Source organism: Catharus ustulatus, chromosome 15 (assembly GCF_009819885.2).
Source record: "Catharus ustulatus isolate bCatUst1 chromosome 15, bCatUst1.pri.v2, whole genome shotgun sequence".
Classification (NCBI taxonomy): domain Eukaryota; kingdom Metazoa; phylum Chordata; class Aves; order Passeriformes; family Turdidae; genus Catharus; species Catharus ustulatus.
Window position 1 is genome coordinate 2,163,746 of NC_046235.1, and position 22,435 is coordinate 2,186,180.

At 41.6% G+C, this 22,435-nt stretch overlaps 1 protein-coding gene across 5 annotated transcripts in view; it reads right to left on the reverse strand.

Moving 5' to 3' along the window:
* Window positions 1-888: 888 nt before the first annotated feature.
* LOC117003564 (protocadherin alpha-C2-like) overlaps window positions 889-22,435 on the reverse strand; it is a 105,067-nt gene continuing 83,520 nt past the window's right edge. For 4 of the 5 annotated variants that reach the window (XM_033073544.2, XM_033073545.2, XM_033073547.2 and 1 more), the window contains exon 4: window positions 889-4,734. In XM_033073544.2, the coding sequence (XP_032929435.1) occupies window positions 4,424-4,734 (311 nt within the window). In that variant the 3' untranslated portion in view covers window positions 889-4,423. The remainder of the gene's footprint in view (window positions 4,735-22,435) is intronic. The other variant, XM_033073546.2, reaches the window with a different exon arrangement.

Genomic DNA, 22,435 nt, shown 5'->3' on the forward strand with positions numbered 1-22,435 from the left:
AGTGCAGCATCCCCATATCCAGAGCTAATGGAAAATGAATGTATATACTATCAATACTGATTCCATAGCATGCTGCACAAGGGCAGCTCAATGTGATAAAGCATTTGTTCTGTCAGAGCTGTGCTGTGCATTCTGTCTGCTCAGCCACCCAGGCATGTGTGAGCCTAATTATGATTGCAGCCACCCCATGAAGCCCTTCACATCCAGGATTTATTAGTGCTGGGCTTGGAGCCCTTAGCTCTACTTTCCAGAGTATCTTTTTGCTTCATGCAGATCCAGCTTTGTGTGATACCAAAACACTGCCCAGCTGTTCACTCTTTTCTCCTCCAGAGACTTGTAAAAGAAGAAACCAAAGGACTTCAGGGTACACTCACTTACCAAAGCCAAACTTTTGATTCAAGTGATATTTCTGCATATTTACAGGAGCCTTAGAACACAGGACTCTTGGCACTGTCTTAAAAAGGTGTCAAGGAACAGTCAGTAGTTTCTAAGAAATCAAATGACAGCAAAACTGAGGAACCTGATTATTCTTTAGGGCTCAAATGAGGAAAATGGCTCAGCTCCTTCCTTAACATTTTTCTTATGCAAAATCCACAAAACTGCTGCTAGGGGAGAATTTGATTTGGAAGGAAAATTGTACCTGGTTTATTTTACCCAGTTGTTGATACAAGCAGGTCTTGAATGAGTGAAGTAGAAGAAATTAAAGAAGATTCTAAAAGGTATCAAAACTACCTGCAATTAATTTCATGACTGATCTTCATATATGAAATTTGGGAAATGCTTTTTGGGTTCTTGGTTCTTCCCCTGATGTGACATGACTGGAAAACTTTTAATGATGTGCAATGACCCATGTACTGAGCAGAAAGGAACTGTCTTAGAAGCCTAATGTAAAATGAGAAATATTTTTAATGACAGGATGTAATTAATATACAACATAGCTCAGGTTTATTGTTATAAAAGCCCAATAGTTTTCATCACTGATCTCATATGCATAGAAACCAGACTTCCAAAGACAATATGCTCACAGAAAGTATATATGGATTCTGAAAGACATCAATTATTTGAGTGGTAAAAGACCCCAAAACTGTAATTTCCTTGTTAGCAAACTCTGCAGTGTGTTTTGTCGTGCTCACTTCCTTGTCAGCAGGAGGATTAAATAATTTTTTTTCTTATTTTTTGCTGTTATTGTCCACCTCTGGCTCCCAATTTCCATTGTTGTGTGGTGTTAAAACAGGAACCCCTAAACTGTGGTGGAATGCGCAGATTCTGCTCCCCACCCACCCCTGGTCCTCCAAACAAAATTCTTACCAAGGGTTTCTCCTCCTCCTGGACACCCCAAATCAAGGATGTCAGTGGTGTAATTTGTGTATTAGTTATGAAATAGCCAAATCTCGCTGTACACATCTCATTCTAGTTGTCCCAGAGAATCCAAATAAAGAAAAATCTTTATAAAATCTGGAGAGGTGCCTGATTCAGTCTTCTGAACACACAGGGAGTGTGTGGGATGTAGGAACTCCTAATGCAAGCCAGCCCCTCTTCAGACAATTCCAGCAAGAGCTCCTCCTCCCCTCAGAGAAAAACACTCAGAAAAAAACTCAAAAAAAAAAAATCAGAGAAAAAATCTCAGAAAAGCTCAGAGAAAAACAGAGTTTTTTCTCTGTTCTATCAGCTCTCCATACTGGAATGATTGTCATCATTGATAATCAGGTGGAATGATTATCTTCAGATTCTGTTTTGTCTCCCAAGGCATACAGGCAACAAAGACAGCATTGGTAAATGTGATTTTGTGTTAAAACCAGCAAAATGGAGACATTCTGCAGCTCTTGGTTCATTATAATAGATGCAAGCCTTGGAAAACCAGCTGTGTGTGGCCACTGATGAAAAATGAATGCATCAGACTGGCTTGCATAGGGGAAAATGTAAGCACTCAGAAGAAAAACCAATATTCAATTAAAATCTAAACATACTCAAGTGTAGAAGATTCCTGTAAGAATCAAATTTTTGTACTGAATTTTTGCCAGAGGCTTTGAGAGAGCTATTTCATGATGAATACAAAACAAGAGTATTTTTCTGTGTGTTTAAGCTACCACTGTAACTACACTTGATGAACGTTTTGGGAGCTGTTGGATTAGTCACCAAATTAAAAAAACCAAAAATCTAAATGTACTTGCATAGCCATTTGCATAAAATAACAGTTCCCTCCCCAAAACTTAAGTTTTTTTCCTCTTGTCCAGCCTTTAAAAGGGAATCAAGGATTCTCTCTTGAGTAGCACCTTTTTATTGCCAGTAAACCAAGACTGGTAAGAAAAAAAAACTCTAAATAGAGCACATGAGGCCATTGGTGGTTCATGCTTTGAGATATGAATTCTTTTATTAGAGCTCTGCTGTGATGTTTTAAGACTTGCTGCAGGTTCTTCAAAATGAATAGGAATTGTTCTATTCTGAACTGTCAGCAGTTTGGAAACTTAAAACATCCAGGACATGTCTCAAGAAATGCAGTTGTTCTCTTTGATCCTAGATTAAAGGGCCTTTAGAAATTTCAGAGCTATGTAGTTTCTCACACAGTTCCAATTAACACGACACTTGAGCTTTATTCTGTGAATGTACAATAACGTAGAAAACTCCTTGGAATTCCCTCATCAGCTATATTCTGTTTAAAAATACATGTATTGGTTTTAGATCAACATCCTCAGCCACATTCAGTACTCCATTTATACCCTTAGGTTTAGTAATTCACAGAACTTCAGCTTCACAGATTCTTACCAATAAATCCCAAAATGCATGCATGGCTTGGTTTAAGAAAGATATTTTACTTGTGTTTCATACACAAAAAAAAAAACCCAAAACAACTGATAATCAACAGTGGCTTAAAAAATTAACACTACTCCACTTTATCACAAGTGTACAAAAAAGAAATAATGAATTTACATTCAACGGTAAAGCTTAAAGTCCACTCTAATAATAGTTGCATTGACATTCACATACACAAGCACAGAATAAATATTTCAGGATTCTTATAAGAGCATACAGCATACATACAGTACTTGAATTTTACATAAGGAGTGTTAGTAGGATCAGAAATTCATAATCTCATAGAAAAGTAAAACTAAAAGCAGAAAAGGTCGTGTGGGAGGTAACACCAAGGTACTGCACAGAGCTAGCAGGTCAGTAAATCCATGTGTGTGAGGAGTTCGCTTCTGCTTCTTCATATTTAGGACAGTTTGTTTGCAAAGGTGTATTCAAAGTGCAGAATAATGCAAAATAAAAGAAAAGAGAAGATATTCTTGTATTTATGAATACATGCAAGAGGCAGCCCCCAAGTCACCCGACAGAATAAAGCTGTTATTGGCAAGTGGCCGATATAATACAGATGTTTCAGGCAATTTTTCTAAAGCACTTTAATAGCAGCAATTGTAATTTATAATGGCTCTAGATTGACTTCTGTTTGGGTTAAAGGGCATCATATTTCTTTAACATTTACAGCTATATTTCTTTATAAATAAATATCTCAAATAACAAATAGCATAGTTAACGTTAATTTTTTTTCTCTCTTTTGCATAAGTGTCGTGGAGAAACTCTGACCTTTTCAGAGACATAATGTGCAAAATAATGTGGAAATAGGGACACACAGCATCACAGTCACATTCCTGGGATGTCAGCCCAGCCCTTGTTACTCTCTGAGGGCTAGCCTTACCAGGGTAATGCAGGGCTTTAAGGGACAATTTTTCCAATGGCTTGTTTGGTAAAGAGATTTAATTGATGGTGTCTTAAAGAGCTGTAAATGTGAGGTTTCATTTGAAGCAGTGTGTACAATACGTCATGTATAGGAGTCAGTATTTCCACACATTGACTTCTCAGGATTTGACAAGTCTGCTCAATCTCCTTTCAGACATTTTCTCCCCAGCCTGAACATCTTTGAACATTTGTGTTCATCAGGTGTTTCCTCTGTTGCATATTTACCAGCTCTTCTTGCATTTTATAATCTGATTTCATATCACCTAGCTGACATCTGCACACAAAAATTTCCAATCAGATAGAGGGTGCACAACATTAAAACTTTTAAACCTGTCCTGTAAGTGTCATCAAGACAGGAGCACAGGAACCACAGTGCAGAGTCCAACCTCTCACTGGCTGTACTGTGAAGATTCTCCTTTTCGGCGTAGGAGAAAGGAAACTTGTGTCTGCTTTTTAGATTCTGAAAACAAGCCAGAGTGGAGAAAAAGAGTTAACACCAGACTTAATAAAGCTTTTAAGACAAAACCTGTTAAGCAATTTAGACAGACACTGAATTTCCTGCTGATTTTCTCAAGTCTGTACATACAGGAAATTTGTTAACAGTAGGAAGAAGTTGGGATTTGCTACATAGGAGAAATCTGCCATTATTACAAAAACTGGCTAAGAGGGTTTTCTCAGTATAACTCCCTCACTGGTCACTGTTCTCAGTGGTGCTGTTGCCCTTTTCCTTTTTCTCCTGAGTCTTGTTTCCCTTCTTCTTTTTCTTCTTTTTCTTGGTCTCTTCTTTCTTGCCAAAGGTTATGAAGTCACTTTTGTCAATTTGGCTGTTTGGTGGCTCCTGCCGGATGGAGATGATTGCAGGAGATCCCGGGATAATGAATTTGTCTGGCAACTCACCAGGACCACCTTGTTTGGAATTGCCCGGTCCAAATTTAAAGGTCCAGCTGTTGCTGTTCACACCAGCTCCCACTGGGGGGGACACCTCTCCCGCCTCAGGTTCTGAAAAAGTCAAAACAGCAAGAAAAGCTTAAAGCATCTTAAAACACAGGCACTCAGTGAGCAGCAGCTTTGTGTTTGGAAGCTCTGGACTCAGCCTACAGCGACTCTCACTTGCCTGGCTGCTCATCTGGGAGTCACCCACTGGTTCTTGTCCAGCCTGCTCAGGGTTTGCATGCACTGACCCTCTCCACGGGCTGTTGGGTGCAACAGGCTCTGGATCTGTGGGAATCCAGGACATCCCTCTGGGTGCCCTGGGTGGCTTGAGACCCTGGCAGGGGGCTCAGGAGCCTTGGCACAGAGCCCAAAACCCTTGTGCCTTGGATTTCTCTCCCTGGGAAAAATTACCACCCTTACATGAAGAATTACAAGTCATAAAAAATAAGTAGAGTGTAAGTTAGATTATTATAAGGTGAAAAAGTAGGTTTTTAAGATTGTTTATAATAAGGGTCTGGGGTCAAGATGGAGGAACTTGGGTGTGTTCTGTCCTTCTTTCTCCTTCTTCCTAACATCCATCTTTTGGGTGATGTTGGTACTTTTAAATTGGTTTGGAATAGGACCAGACTGTACAATATAAGTGATAGGTATTGGAAGATAATTGTAAATAATGTTTACATAGTTTTTAGTATAAAAAGATAATCCCACCCCAGGGGTGGGCAGTTTGCCTGGGGCTGACCTGCTGAATGGACCTGGGTTGGTCAGGGAAAGAACTTTTAGATGAGATAAAATAAACACCTCTGGATACAACAGAAGAGTCTCCTGACTCTTTCTCCGGTGCTCCGGCTGGAACACAGAGACTCTAAAACAACACAGGTGGTCGGCTCAGGTTCCAGAGACACCACCAACCACATGGATCCCATTTTGTTCTGTTGCATTTGAAGTGTCTGGAGTGTGATGCAGCCCATTGTGGTGCTTTATGGCAGGGAGCACAAGCACATGCATTGCATGGCACAAGGGTGTGTTTGAGGGTGTTGAGGCTGCTGGGCCAGGGTTAGAAGAGTGGCCAGGGGTGACAGGATTGGCACTGTGCACATCCAGGGGGGTATTTTAGCAAAGCATCCTGTTAGTGTAGAAACACATCATCACAGGATGATTATCTGCAGGTGCTTTTATTGCAGAGCTCTGCGAGTCACGGGTACAAACCCAAATCTGACTCCCACATGGATTCCAGAGGGACAGGTTTTATACCCTTTCCATCATGTAACCATATAATAATTACTAAACCCATGTTGTTCTATTGTATGCATTGATCTTATCCAAGCATGGACTCTTGTGATTTCCATCAGGTCCCCAAACATCCTTTCTCATGACTCTTGTTACCATTACATCGCTTCTCATGATTCTTATTACGATCAAACAATAATATATTCAATTTACCAAACAATTATTACATTTAACAATGATATTATTTATCACATGATGATTCCACAGGTGCAGTTTCACATGATCCAATAAAGACAGAGCTCAACATTTGTTCCCAGGGCCTGGTTCCCTTCCCAGGCCTACCAGACCCAACCTTTCTTTCCACCCTCTGAATCTGTTGTATACAATTCCCATGATTTTAGAAACATTTTTAACACTTTGCTATCAGTCCTGTGATGGATGTGTCCAGGAAAGAAGGGAGAGTGTCAAGAGGATGGAATGGAGCCAGGCTCTGGTGCTGCTGAGCAATAGGACAAGAGGAACAGGAAAGGATGCCCAGGAAGTTCCACCTGAACATGAGGAAGAACTTCTGTCCTGTGCAGTGACTGAGCCCTGAACGGATTGCCCAGAGAGGTTCTGGGGTTCGCCTCACTGGAGATATTCCAGAACCATCTGGATGGAATCCTGTGCCGTGTGTTCTGACAGAACAGGGAGGCCGGACCAGATGAGCTGCTGTGGTCCCTCCCAAGCTGACCCCTTGTGTGATTCTGAGCTGGCGCCTCCCAGGGAGGAACCTGAGGCCCCCCAGCACGTGGGTGTATGTAAGCTTTCCTTTTGTCCCTGGTAGTTGTTTTACCAGGACCTGAGAGTGCTGATATCCATCAGTCATCTCTCAGGAGCTCACATCAGAGAAAGACCGGAGCCTTGCTTGATGCATTCCACAAGAATCTTTATTTCATGCCAAGGGTGGTCAAGCAGGATTCTCTCAGAGACAAAGGAGAGACAGTCATATTTATAGGTTCAAGGGGGATTGAAACTGCAGCCAATAAAAAGTTTATACAAAAACCAGCATCCAATCTAAGTCAAAAGTTCTAAAGGTGAAGTGACCAATTACACAAACTAATTTCTAACCAATTATCTTTCAAGGTGTCAGAGAGTGACCAAATTCTTAAGGAATTTGGCTCAGCCTTGGTATCTAGGAAACCTTATCTGTTATAGTAAGTTCCAGGGGTCAGGGGAAAATGGCTTTGAAGGAATTGTATCATGCACAAGTGTAGATGCAGGTATGGATGCAATGTGGTTGAGCAGCAGACACAGCCCCAGAGCAAACCCAGGGCAGAGACACTGCAGGACTGTTTCCATCAGGGTGCACAATCTGGCCTCAGAAACATTCATGGTCTCCACAGAATCATAGAATATCCTGATATTCTCTCTAGATCACAGTATTTTATACAGCCAAATATAAACTATCCCCAGTTTTAGGCTTGTGGGATGAAGCAAGTTTTAATTTTATTTCCATTATTTTGATTAGATTGAGTTAATCAGATTGAAATGTTTACATATGTTGCTCTGACAAGGACAAATTTCTAGCACAATAAAATGCAACAGAATTAGGTTTCCTGTGGGAACCCAGGATATTCCCCTGGCTTCCCTGGAATCTGGGCAGGGGGCTCAGAAGCCTTGCAATGGTGCCCAAAACCCCTGTGAGTTTGATAAGTCCCTGGGAGAAATTACCATCTTTATATGAAGAATTATGAAGTCACAAAAATAAGTAGAATATAAATTAGAGCAATAAAAGGTAGAAAAGTGAAGTTTTAAAAATTGTTTTTATTAGGGGTCTGAACACAAGATGGAAGATTTAGGGCGTGGTATGTCTTTCTTTCTTCTTCCACAGTTTCCCTATGAAAGAAGGTCTTGGTTTTTACACTTTGAACATTTGTTATAATTTACATAACTCTCAGTTTTGAATAGGAACAGCATATCTATTTTAAGTGTTTAAACAACTGTGATCAGAGGAAAGCTCAATGTTTATGCACTCATGCTAAATCCCCCAAATGAGAGGAAAACTTTCTTATCTTCACACTAAAAGTGCAATAACAAAACATGGGACTCTCACCCTTGCAATGCTCCTAGCCTCCCACAGATCCTCCCAATGCCACACAAACAATTCCAATATCACTGATTAAATCTCAGCATTGTGTATCAGAGCTGTTCAGCTGAAGAGGCAAAGATATTTGGGAGAAAGAAGGAGGTGGGAACGGTGTTGGAAAACCATTTTGAGGGATTTCATGTCCCTTGGAAGAGGAGATGAGGACACTGGATGGGGGAGAAGAAACTGAGAAGTTTCCGAGAAGTCTCCTGCTGGTTAAAGAGGGCAGGAAGAGAAAACAAAGCAGAAAATTTAGAGGGGAATCCCAAATGTTCTGTCAGAAAACTTCTGGTACTGGCTGCTCTGTGCCCCTGCCCCTGTAATGAAGAATGCTGTATTAACTTCAGCAGCTCCTGTATTTCTTATTCTTTAATGATTTCATCTTCTGTTACGTTGTTTGTACCATTTCTTATTTTATGGAATAAATGGTGGGTGGTGCATGCAGACATAAGACTCTCCTTTTAGGTTCAAAAGCTGAAAAGGATATTTTGCTGCTTTTTTTTTCCTCCTGCCTGGCAGCAAAACTAGCAAGGCTGGGAAGCAGGATTCCTTTTTCAAACTTTTCTGTAGTGATGCAGCAGGTCCATGTTACAGAGCCCAAGTTTTGTGTTCACAAAACTCATCAGAACCATCTCTGAACCCATCTGTGTGAGATGTTTGGACATGAAATTTTTGCCATCTCTGAACCTCCAGGCACATGGACATGACATGACTGCTTTTAAAATGTGATATTTATTCAAGAACTAGAAGACACTGTACACTTCTTTTCCCCCTAAGATTATATTTAATGATGAAGGAGCTTTGACTTTATGTTCTTTCCAGAAACTGCTGACGTTGTTCTAGTGACCTTAACCTCTTGAGTCTCAAACAGCTTTTCTGAAGTTATTATTAATGTAAAAGTTCCTCTATTTTATCAGTAAATTTCCTATGGTCTTTAGTATCAGCTGCAGAATTTTTACATGTTTCCTGTAAGTAACAACAATGTCCTAGAAAGTCCTTTCATAATAAATGCATTAACGTGAACCAGCTTTCATTTCTGCTTAATAAATTGTTTTGTTCAGGTACCTTTTATATCACTTTTGTTTCCCTGAGATGATAAATTGCAAAGGTGGAAAATGTGTGTCTTGGCCTTTTTCCAAATTATTAATCAATTGTCTTTCTGCTGCAATACAAAAATGTGAACTTTCATATTGCACATAATAAATTAAGCCTGATTTGACAAATAAATCCTCTCTTTCTCCCAACAAGCCCACACAATATGCATTCCAAATGTTGGCCCAGACCCAAAATGTATTCCAAACATTGGTTCTTTTTCTGTTCCTGACAGGAAAAAGACAGCTGAAGGTGACCTCAAATCATGTTTGACCCACCCTTGCTCTGGCTGGGGAGAACCCTGTAGCAGAAAATAAAAGATAAATTACTTTGAAGAGGACAGGGTGAGAGCTGCAGGGTCAGCACAGCCCAGCTGGGACTGCAGTGCATGGCTGTGCCATTTTGATGTCAGAAGAGAAACATAAAATGATAGAAGGGACCCCAAATACCACCCAGTTCCAGCCCCCTGCTATGAGCAGAGACACAATCCACCAGACCAGGTGGCTCCAAGTCCCATCCAAGCTGGATTGAAATGCTTCCAGGGATGGGGCACCCACAGCTTCTCTGGGCCAGAGCCTCACCACTTACTTTATATTCCTCCTAATATCTAATCTAAACCTACTCTCTGTGGATTTGAAACCATTCCCCTTGTCCTGTCACTCCAGACCCTTCTAAATAATCTCTCTCCATGTTTCTTGTGCACTCATTTCAGGAATTGGAAGTTTGGTCACACTGAAGCTTCTCCAGGCTGGGCAATCCCAAATCTCTCAGCCTTTCCTGGAGAGGTGCTCCAGTCCTCTGACCAACTTCTTAGGCTGAACACAGGACATGGGACAATGACAGTGACCATGTTATCCATGTTAGCACACAAATACAGTAATGTGCAAGAATCCAGGGTATCGCTGAGGTAAAGAATCACCTGCATGAAACCTCTTCCCACACTAATGTGGTGCACACATACATCTGCACTACTGAAATCTAATTCAGAGCAGGAAAACGACTCTTTAATCTGGTTCTGACTTGGCAAATCAACTCACCAGATGAAGTCAGTAACATCTGTCCAAAAAAAAATCTGACCTCATGCACTCAAACACAACAAAGCCATCACACCTACCCTGCAATCAGGATTCTGTCAGACTGTGGGAGTTTGCTTGCACTTATGTCTGGTTTTATCCCAGCCCCTGAATATGTTGTCCATAAAACTCAAGCATTTTAATACTCCTTAATACTCACTAAGCCAAAGGGAACTAATTATCCTTACAGCTGTGTGGAGAGCTTGCATACACAAAGAGACACAGAGAATTTAATGAGTTAATAGCCATCATTTCCTACAAGTGGGGCTTCTACCGTCCTCAGGAAATTTCTCTTCTGCGTGATTTACCTGAAAAAAATGTGTGTTTATCTGTATTGGCAGCCTGGAAGGTCACAGTTCAGCTGTACTAACAAAGTTGTGTATTTAGGCATTACAGATCAAGGATAAATGTCATTTACTACCTAGCTTCCAAGGCTTCCTTAAACATCTCTTCTGTTTCTTATCAGCAGGGATTCAACAACAAAAGCTTTCTACTTACGTGTCATTTTACATTTAATGGGATTAGCTGTACTTCTCTTGCATATTTTCTGCATCTTTAATTGAATGCTTCAAATTTGTTTATTAAACTTAGAGGAAAATCTAAATAAAACAAACCCCCTGGTTATATTTATAACACTTAATTTAAAACATTACACTTCTTTTCTTCCTGCAGCTAAAGGAAGGGGGTTGCCAGAGTTCATACATAAATGCCCAGAGTCTGGTCATTTCCTGGGGTAATTTATGGGATTGCTTTGGACCTTTTCTTTTATTCTCCAGGAATACTTCAGACTTCGTGTTCAATGACCAAATAATTAAATTTTTAAATGCTTGCATGCAGCAGAACTCAAAATCTAGGCTGCACCTGCAGGTCCTGATGCTTTTTTGCCCATGTGTCTGCAAGCTAAAACAGGAGATGAACTTTTCACCCCATCCCTTTCCTACTCTCACTGAAATACAAATGTCTCAGTAGACTTTAAATGGAACCCAGAGCAGCAGAGACTCTGCAGTTGAGTAGGTCACATATTTAGCTGGCATGAAAGGACTTCTAGGCTGTCTTTCAAAATACTTCTTTTCCCATCCCGTGACTGCTGTCTGCACAGGCAGACTTAGACAGAAAAAACCTCCATATCCTCAAATCACCTAGCTGAAAGCCACAGGGAATAGGGCATGGTGCAGAGCTAATGTTTTTTATCTTCCAGGAGCATTTAATGGTCGTGTACTGTAGCTCTCTGCCTCTCACAGGACTTGAAAAACCTAAAAACCTCGGTCAAGAGGCACTGGTTCAACAAGCCCTAATTGCTCTGAAACACCTGATTTCCTACACAATGTCAGGCACAGAGGGTCAGGTCTGCCCACAGAAGCTGCCCTGGATCCCTGGAAGTGTCCAAGGCCAGGTTGGATGGGGCTTGGAGCAGCCTGGGATGGTGGAAGGTGTCTCTGTCCATGAGCTTTAAGGTCTCTTCCAACCCAAACCATTTCAGGATTTTATGTGGATGTCAGAGTGTCCAAGACTGCAGAAAGGGAGCAGGCTGCAGGTGAGCTGCATCCCCTCTCTGATCCTCTCCTGCAAGCTCTCAGGTTTTTCAGAGGTACCCATGTGCAGGAAAGTGAGACACCTGCAAGGAACCAGATCCCTAAAATTTAACCTGCAGTAACTGCAGGTACCTACATTTCTTTTTCTTAGAGAGTTAAACACCCCTTTGTTAAATGTAGCCACTAGAAATGTATTTACTTACTAAATGTGTTTATTTTAGGCATCCAATCTACCACCTCTAATTTAATTCATGCTATGGTCTATAAACAGACAGGCACCCTCAGAAGGCAGTTCAAAACTAAGTTTAAGTTTAAATGTTTGGTTTAAGAGGTTTTGAACTGGAGGCCTTATCACTATGTTTGGAGACTTTTTTGCTTTCTACAACTCCCTGCCAGGAGGTTGTAGCCAGGTTGGGATCAGCCTCTTCTCTCTGGACATGGCCTCAAGCTGCAACAGGAGAGATTCAGGTTGGATATTAGGAAGAATTTCTTCACAGAAAGGACTGTCAAGGACTGGTAGAAGCTGCTCAGAGAGGTGGTGGAATCACCATTCCTGGTGGTGTTCAGGAAATGAATGGACATGGCATTCTGTTTTAAAAAATCAATTTTTTTTTTTGTTTTCCCCTCCTTCTGCTGAAGACAGCCATCTTTCAGGTAGTTAATGAGAAGGGAGCTGAATTGTACCCTCAGCAGTCAGGTAAGCAACACCATGGCTCAGCTGGGTGTTGTACTATTGAGCATGCCAGAATATTTTGGAAAAAAAGGAGTTTGAAATTAATCTCTTTAACACTGGTAGCCACAAAAAATCCTGTGCAACTGTTTGCAACTTCCTCAGCCTTTCATGGGATTTTCACTCAGGTAGGCATTGGCATCTTCTGTCCAAAAATGCCTGAGAGAGCACAGCCCTGTTTTTAAGGTTGCCTCATTTTCACCCCTTAAAAAGCCACATTTTAGTTGTGACAGCAATATCAGCAGCACAGCTCAGAACCTCTGGTGCAGAACTCCTGAGCACAGGTGTGTCACTGAGATTTAAGGTGCTGCCTTTTTAGGTGTGGAATTTGCAAGTGCATTCAGTTGAAGGGTTGGCTTCCATCAGCTTGTAAAACCACCCAGGCTGAAAGGTAATGCTGAGCCATGAGTACAAACAGCTTGAAACTGAGATGTCTCCTGAATTTGGGGCAAAATACCTGCTGGCAGAACAGATCAGGAATCAATACCCCATCAGGTCTGGGCTATCCCATCAGGCCTGCACTTTCTAGCTCAGTGACATTTTTCTGGCTGTTGGGGAGGCCACGTGTCTTGGGTTACAATAGAGGGTGTGATCAAAGGTATCTATTCTATCACCATCTGTTGAGGGTGGGGGCAGTGATCCTGATCTCCGTGGGAGGTATTCTGCTAATGGGCCATCCACTGAAACCAGGTGGGGCAGTGTTCTTTATGTACATGGGATATCTCCTGTTAATGGCCATGTTTTATAAACCAGGTGGGGCAGTGTTCTTTATCTACATGGGATATGTCCTGTTAACGGCCATATTTTATAAACCAGGCAGGGCATTGTTCTTTATCTTTTCACAACCCATCCTTCCTCCAGCCAGTCATTTTCTGCTAATGGCCATTGAGTCCCACTGTGGGACTGATAAAATTACTGCATCCCACTTGGAGATGCTCCAGCCAGGGGGAAGAGCCCAACATTTCTTACCAAGATAAAAACAGAGGTTTTAGGACACTAAGGGAGTGCCTTTCTCCACTGGACTCCAGAGGAAAACCAGATTTCTCCACATCACCACTGGATCTCTGGAGGGAAACTGCACCTTGTACAGGAGCACTGCTCCAACTGAGCCACATCTGTCACTACAAAAGGACTACAGCCACCATTTAATGGGACTGCTGCCAACACCCTGCCTGATGGGGTGTCAGGTTGTACTCTGACTGTGTCAGGGTTTGGGGTTTGTTCCTTTGTAGTACTGTATTTCTATTTTAATTTTCCTAGTAAAGAACTGTTATTCCTAATTCCCATATCTTTGCCTGAGAACCCCTTGATTTCAAATTATAATAATTTGGAGGGAGGGGGTTTCCATTCTCCATTTCAAAGAGAAGCTCCTGCCTTTCTTAGCAGACACCTGTCCCCCAAACTAAGACAACATGGTTTTCCCCTGACCCTGTGTAGCCCCACAGCTCCAATCTGGTGTTTACTGGGAACAGGTGGTGCTCACTTCCCATAATGAGAGCTGCCCATAGATCCTGAGTGTCAGGAGCATCTTCTCTACCTCCTCTGCTGCTTTGTTCCAGAGCCTTTGTCAGAAGAGGGCTAACTCATGTTAGAACAGATGTGTCCCTGCTCAAGGGGGAGAAGAGAAAAGCATTTCTGTGCAGCTCTGTCTCCCTGCAGAGACATCTTTGTGTGACATGCTCAGCCAAGACAGCAGCTTGTTTTTACTCTGTTCCACTCCTCCCCACTCACCACTTTGTTCCTGTCTTTAAAAATTTGGTAGCTCGTGGAATAAGAAAATAATTTAGATAAAAGCTTTCAATCAAAATTTCTATTAATATTAAATTTAAAGGAAATAGTTTTCAATGTTCTTTTTCTAGACAGTAGAACATGAGGACTAAAGCCACTGCAAGATTTGGAATATCCCATCATTAATCACAGCCCCTTCTGTCCGCAGGTCAAAGTAGCAAAACACATTAATTAAATGAATTTGTTTAAAACTGAGATCAGGCAATAAGCAGGAAGCAAATTGCAGGGAAAGCTAGTCATTAACCTGATTTCTCTCTTCCCTGCCTCCTCCACTGACGCTGTACTGACTGCAGCTTCTGCCCCTGGCAGGCTTAATGAATATTCACCATGATCAAGAGTCTGAAACAGCACATCCCCGGCAAACAGTGCACTGAAAAACCCTCTCCGTGTCATTTGGAGGATCTCTGCGGACATTCTGGCTTCACTGATCATCCCTAAGCCTTTTTGGGATTAAAAAGCCCATTTAATCTTTCTCTTTTTTACTGAAAAACAAAACAAATCAAAAATTCAAACCCACCAAAAAAAAAAAAAAGGAAAGCGGAAAAAATCCATCATCAGCATGATAAAAATGACAGAAATAGAACTGCAAGACAGAAAAGCTATTTAATCAGAACAAATCTGAACCAGTTTAACTATCACTTTGCCAAACAACCCCAACCATCTCTAATGACTTCACCAAATTAAACAAAAACCCAAATAATTCTCACTCTCTGCCCTCTCTTCTCTTTGACCTGTTCTGTGTTAATGAATCTGGAGTGACCAAAATGGAAACTCTTCCCCACCAGGAGCCTGTGACTTTAATCCAGTGCTTGGGTTTAAAGGCAGAGCCATTAAACAGGGTAATTATAGCACACATGTTGTGCCTCCAACATCCAGGCACAAAGCAGGGGTGGCACCGAGGTCGCTCCCAGCTCACTCTCAGGTTCTTGTCCACGCTGACACAGACAATTCATTTAACTAGAGATTATTTACCTCGTTATAAAAAAAACAATCTGTGTATTAAAGGAATTGTCTCAGCCATCAAATAGCTCTGCCTGCATTTTCTGAGAGATGTCAAAGCATAATTTGATTTGTTTGCCAGCACAGCCTGCTGTGGCCAGAGCACAGCCCAGGGTAAATGGATTCTCAGAGTTGCAGAAGGAGCAAACAGAGCACGGGGTCTGCAGCTCCTCTCACTCTTCTTTGGTTAAAAGATGCTTTTATTCCCATAAAAATATCGACTTTTCCAGGTAATATCCTTTTGCTGCAGTACTTGTGCCCAGCCCTGCTGCCAAAGTTTGAATTTTTAATCTTTCCTCCCCAAACTGAGGGTTAATCTGCTGCATCCCCGAGACTGCATGTGCACACATGCAGGATGCTCCTTATCATCTTTGCAGCTCTAATCGAATGTTGGACCTCAGGGGATGCAGCACTGAATGTTTGTGTCACATAAAGAGGTGATTAGAGAGACATTATTCCTGCAATATAAGAAAAAATATTTTTGGGGGGTATTTCCCTATGTCTACAGGCTCACAGTGTCTGTTTTTAAGAGTTCATAGCAGAAAACCGACCTCCAACCCCCCAAAAAAACTCAAACCAACCACAAAAAAATCACCCAAATTATTTTCTTCTTATAAATATGTTTTTAATGCAGTGTGGGCAGTTACAGCACCAGCCATTCTGCCCTGGTTTTAATGCTAATAGTAAAGAGCAGGGAACAGTGCAGGAAAACCAAAATTGGAGCGGGGGGACTTCAGTAGCTGCGAAGGCAGTGGGCAGTGGCTGAGAACAATGCTCCCCTGGCTTTGCTTTGCTTTCATGTCAGACCAGGTGCTATGTAGCCTAAATGCCCTAATTAAAGGTCCTTAAATGCCCTAAATGGAATGACTAGAGCAGCACTCAGCTACCCAGAGCTCTGCTGAAGGCTGATTTGAGCCGTGCTTGGTAACACATCCCAAAAAGGTGGACTTTGAGTCAGATCTTTAAAAAATGTTGAGTTTTGTGGCTCACATCTTTTGTGGGGATGGCACTCGAACCATTTTCAGGAGGCTGTGGGTGGGGTTTGCCTGTTATATAAGACATGAAATATTGCAAGGAGAGCAAAAGTCACTGCAGAATACAAAATGTCAGGAGGACAGAAAATCTGTGCACGGCTTCATCTATATTATGGAAAGCCAATTCTGGTTACTGTCTTCTGTCAAATTTAAATACAAATTTTTTTTTTTTTCTACCACACAAGCCCTTTTATGTGAGAGACAAGAGGCTCCCTGAGCATCACAAATCCTGCTGTGAAGGTGAAAAGGAGGAAGCATTTCCTGGCTGCTGCTGGAGCCTGTAACAGTGCCCTGCAGCCAGTCAGCCCCCTCCTCCCCTTGCTCTCTGCTGGATGAGCTTGAACTGAAGCCAAAGCACAGAATGTGTTCTTTCCAGGCATCTCCTGCCACTGGGGGCCACTCTGCTTCTATGGGGCGACACAGGATCCACCAGGACTCCTGTCTACAGCCACATTCTGCCTCAGCACCCATGCCAAAGCCTGGCTGTGGCTGACCCCCAAAGAACAAAAATTTTCCTAAAGGGAAGGCAGGATTAAGTGTTCTAATATTGGATTTCAATTTACAGCAGCCTGGAGTGGCAGCACAAGGGGAACAGCTTCAGATTAGATGTTAGAAAAAAATCCTTTACTGTGAAGGTGGGGAGACCCTGGCACAGTGTGCCCCAGATCCCTGGAAGTGTCCAAGGCCAGGTTGGATGGAGCTCTGAGCAGCCTGGGATGGTAGAAATTGTGGAATAGGGGGGTGGAAACAAGATCTTTAAGATCCTTTCCAACCCAAGCCATTTCACAATTCTGTGATTCTGTTTTGCTGTTTTCTGTGTTTAATTTGTGTCCATCTTGGAGAGTTGAACACTGCTAAGAGAATTGACTTCCCTCCCTCCTGCTTCCCCTCAACAAAACTTCATCCATGACCAGTCTCTACAGCTCTGAAAACCTTCCACAGGTGTCCTTACCTGAGCACAGCCCACATGTACAAACAGCAGAGTCCAGCACAGCTCCCAAAACCCACAGTGGGGTGGGCAAGAGAGAATCCCCTCAATCTGAGCACAATTAATAGAGAGACAGTAACTATGGAAACTTGAAGCATCAATTTTAGCCTTTCCAGGCAGAATCTAATTTTAACCAACTAATTGGGTGCTTGAAGTGGTAGTGAAAGAAAAAGGGCTCTTAGAGGCATCTATTTTAAACATGAATGAATGAATGTGTGAGCTTCACCATTTAAAGAGGATGGGAGAGTAATGCAGCAGGGACACAGGAGAAATGGGCTTAGAGAAATTTTTTCTTTCTTTCTTCACCATGTGTGTTTAGCTCAGAGATTTCAACAACTCCTCCTGGGCTCTCACCTCAGTAGCCCAAAGCATTGCAATCTCCAGGCCAGATGATTACAGGGTAAAGATTTCTGCTTGGATATTCTTTTTAAAAAACCCCAAACACACAAAGCTTCAGACAGTGGGAAATGCACTCAGAGGTTGGAGATGGCTCTGAACCTCAGAGCTGCCACCTGTGGCTCCCTCTGGCTCTGATCTCAAATAAAGGGATAATTTTAGCAGTATTTTATAGATGAAACCTGAAATTGGTCTTTTCTGTATTTATGAAGGGGAAGAAAGGGTAGAATTAATGTTTAATTTAGTTTGATTTTTATTATCCCAAACTGCTTTCATAATATTACAAATAAACAATACCATACAGGTACATAAAATTAATTTAGACCTACAAAATCCTTTAGCTGACCTACTTTGACTAGTTTATCACTAAACCTCTGCAAACTTCTCTTCTGAAAGCCAATTAACTAAACACGAACCAATGTCTATTTTGATTCTGTTTGCCAGCAACCTGCCCTAAAAGACATCTGTCACTGAAATACCTTCCTCAAAATGGGGCTGTGCAACTGAAGACATCAAAAACCTCCAGACAGACCCTGGCAGCCCCAGCACCCTTTCCCCTCCATGATATTTATGTCACATTAGCAGCTTCCCATCATCTCCTGTCAGGATCACATCCCATTATTATCCCTTTTTTACTGATATGGGATGAATGGAGCTCATAATATTCCACATCAGTTAAAAAAGGAATCTTAATTAAATGTGATGAGTAAGTGCTAATACAAAATGATAAGCCCTCTGGATAAGCATGCTGCATAATTTCTCTCTTTTTCAGGATCTTTTGAACATTCTTGGAGAAGAAAATGGAGGTGACCTTGTGAAGACTCCCCACATCCCTTCTCTTTTTGCAGAAATAATTTTGCTCTTTCAAGTGCTTGCAAGGCTCACATTTGGAGGATTTTTTCCTCAGGTTGTAGGTAAATTCAGGTGTTATGATTATTAAGAGTCATCTGGGCCTTTAACTCTCTAAAGCAGATTTTTTGGTGCTGCTCTGGATCACAGAGCCAACCTATTTGTCTTCTGCTGCAGCTAAAGGTGTCCTCTCAAAACTGAGCCATACCATAAATTAGGTTTTCAAAGGTTTTTTATAGGTGTAATTCTGCATGCAGGTCTATCAAATATCAAACCCTAGCTCTGGATGGTTGTTTGAAATCCCATTTAAATGTGTTTATGAACCTCCTAACTTGGTCAGTGTTTTATTCTGCTTGGCCACACAAACTGCAATCACAGGTGAGGTTCTGTAAAGGCCACAGAATACTGAAACAAAATAAACTTAACAAAAATGTAACTTGAGGGGGGATAATACACAGCTAGGGAATATTAAGGAATGTTTACCTAAGTAAAGCTAAAATCAAATTTGGCAGCTGCACAAAATGGATGGCAAAAGGCACTTTAACAGTGGCAGCTGCCTCTGTGACTTGTCTCAGACTGCATTTTCTTAAATATTCATCAGATGAGGGGTATTAATTCTGGGAGGCTCTTGGAAGTCTAACACACAAAAAGTGGGTGGAGCTGTCTCACTTGATCACTATAACCACTTCAGAATAAACCACTCATAACCTCAGTGTAAGAGTCAGTAAATTATATGGTTTGTATTTCAATATTTCGATTTTAGTTTTATAGCCAAGAATTCTTCCCTCAATGGAACAATTGGAAAAATGGCTCAGACTTGTCCTTCCACATAAAATGATGCTGTACATCCTACTCAGGAACTGCTCATTTGTTAATGACCACTCCTTCAAGAAAGGCTCAAATAATTGTAGTAAAACACCCAAAAATTATTTATTTAATATTCCTGCCATTTCACTTTTCTGAAGGAAATATTAAAAATTTAAGAACTGGCTCGAAACGAACAGGAAGATCAAATCTGGGAAATTAATTATTTCACACAGATTGTAATGGATGTAAAATGGGGATCTGAGAGCAAAGAAAGGGAAATTAACTTTGTTTCCACATTATTGCTTAATTGAGACTGACTACTCTGGTTAAAATGGAGAAAATGACTTGTGATTCCCTTTAAATGAACAGGTAGGGAAAAAGAAAAATCAAGGACAGACTGTATCTGGATTGATAGCATAGTTATTTTCCTTCCAGGAAATGTGTCATATGTTCAGGTAACTAGGACAAGCTGTCAAAGAATAGAAACATTTAAAAGATCTTAGTGCTCATAAAGGCTAAAAGGTGATGTTATTGCTTCCTGAATCCTTCACTTCAAAAAGAATTTTAATTTGCCATCTGGTGGAATTCACATGTAGAATATTTTAACACTATTTTAACACTGAATTAAACTTTACACTTTCATTTTCCTGTTATAATTGTGCGTATTATACATGGCCATATTAATATAAAACTGGGTCATTGGTTTGGAGTTTCTGCAGTTCTTGAGGTCTGACTGACTTCTACATTTTACACATCAGAGTCTACTTTTCCCAGCATCTTTTTCACTACCAGGTCACATCATGGAGGAAAGGGTTTCTTATATTTTTAACTCAGTATCTGGAAGTAGCTGAGTGGGTGCTGTCATGTTGGATCCCCAAAACCTGGGAGTTTTGAGCTTTCTGACACTGACCCCCTGGAGAACACTGCTTTGGACTTGAGGCCTTGGAAAAGACTTCCAAATTTGAGTGATGGAGTTAAAATCACTGGTGTGTACTTAAACAGAACTGTGTGATTCCACATGGTGAAGGGTTTGGAATTTGGGGTTTTTATAAAGTACTAACAGGTATGGGACAAGGTGGAAATTCTTGGGTGTCACCTCGTCTTCCTTTTCTTGTTCCTTCTTCTTCATGAGTTTCAGGCAGTAATTTTTGATTAAATAGGGATCACAGGCATTTGGTTATTGGGTCAAAAGGATAAATAATATCGGTGTTATCTCTTTATTAGGCTGTTTTAAAAACCTTGTAACTTAGCTCTATTTTGCTTGCTTTTACCTGGTAGCTAAAAGTGTTGCAGAACTCTCTGTACTTTAGGTAAGATTTAATAAACAACCAGGTCCAAGCAAGAAATTCAGCTCCTTGGTGTTTTTAATCCTAACTCTGAGTGAAGGCAGAAAAAAATAAAGACAAGCCATTAATTAAGTAGTACAACTAAACCTACTACACTGTCCCAGGACTGGAAGCAAGGCAGGGACACCTGGGGCAGGTGACACAGGAAAGTGTCCAGGTGGGGCTGGAATGTCCAGAGAGGGAGATTCCCTGACCTCCATGAGCAGCTGTTCCACTGTTCTGCCACCTCAGTGTAAGGAAGTTCCTCTTGGTGTTGAGCTGGAACCTTTTGTATTTCACTTCATGGCCATTGCTCTTTGTCCTGTCACTGAGCACCCCTGAAAAAAGTCTGGCACCATCCTCTGCCACCCCCTGCAGATATTTGTGTGCATTAATGAGATCCCTTCCCAGTCTTCTCCAGTCTAAACATGCCCAGCTTATGCAGCCTCTCCTTAGAAAAGTGATGCTCCAGACCCTTCATCATCTTTGTGGCCTCCACTGGACCCTCTCCAGTGGCTCCTTGTATTTCTTTTTTTTTTTATATGCATTAATGAGATCCCTTCCCAGTCTCCTCCAGTATAAATAAGCCCAGCTTATGCAGCCTCTCCTTAGAAAAGTGATGCTCCAGACCCTTCATCATCTTTGTGACTTCCACTAGACCCTCTCCTTGTGTTTCTTGGACTGTGGAGTCTTGTCTCAGCTTTGGTGCATGAGTTGGCATCTCCTCAGTGCAAGGTGTGAGACCAGCATATGTGAGGAGAGGAGCACAAAGTCAAAAATCATCCTTACACTGTGCAGCCTGACAGTTCCATGAAAGGAGATTTTTTTTTCCAACTATTTCAATATATCCCCTCACTGGCAAGGGAAGGAAAAAGAAAAAAGCAACTTCTGCAGCCAAATTCCAGCTGGCTGGCCAGCAGCAAGAGCTGCCATTCATTAATCCTGACGTGCCCTGCCCCTCTAAGCACTGGGTGTAAATGGCTGCAACCCTCAAACTGCTTCATATGCTCTCCATGATCCACAACTGCAGCACCAGACATCATTTAAATGTATTCCCTTGACACCAGACCTGAAGAAGGAATAGCTTGGGGGAGCCACTGGAAGCACAGACCATGACAACAAGGAGAAAAAAGCTCTATTTTTATCTCCTCCTGCTGCCACATGGAGCAGTACACACTTCATTCAAGCATACAGGCAGCTGCTCAGGCTGGAATTTCTGCATGGAGCAGCTCTGAGGCTGGGGGAAGTGCAGCCAGAGCAGATATTCTCTGTACTGAGGAGGAAAGATGTAAGAGCCTAAAATGAGGAATGTGGAACTCCAGACAGGCTCTTTAAAATGCTGTTTATTGTCTCCAAATGATGCAGCAATTCGTGGGTGACAAGAGCCCAGCCCACAGCCTGACAGCCACAGCTGTGGGTTTGTCTGAAAGCTTTTCTAGTTCTGGTTACAGTTCATTATATACTTTCCATTGTAGATCATCTTAATACATGACAACCAATCAATACCTTTACTATTACCTATAGTCTATCACAAATACTAACATGACCATATTCATGTTACTATTTTCCAATCACAAAAAGTCAGTGTGTTACAGTTTAAGCTAGAAGTTGTTTTTCAGTCTTCTTGCAGTGGAAAATTCTGAGCTCTTTACTTGCAACATGGCATTTTTGTTTGTCTGTGAAAATCTTTTTGCTTGGTAAAAACATCTTTTGTTTGAGGCGGATTTATCCTTTGCTCAGAGCCGTAAAAGCCTCTTCCAACTCACTTGCTCTTTGCTTTCTAGTTACCCAGTAAGACT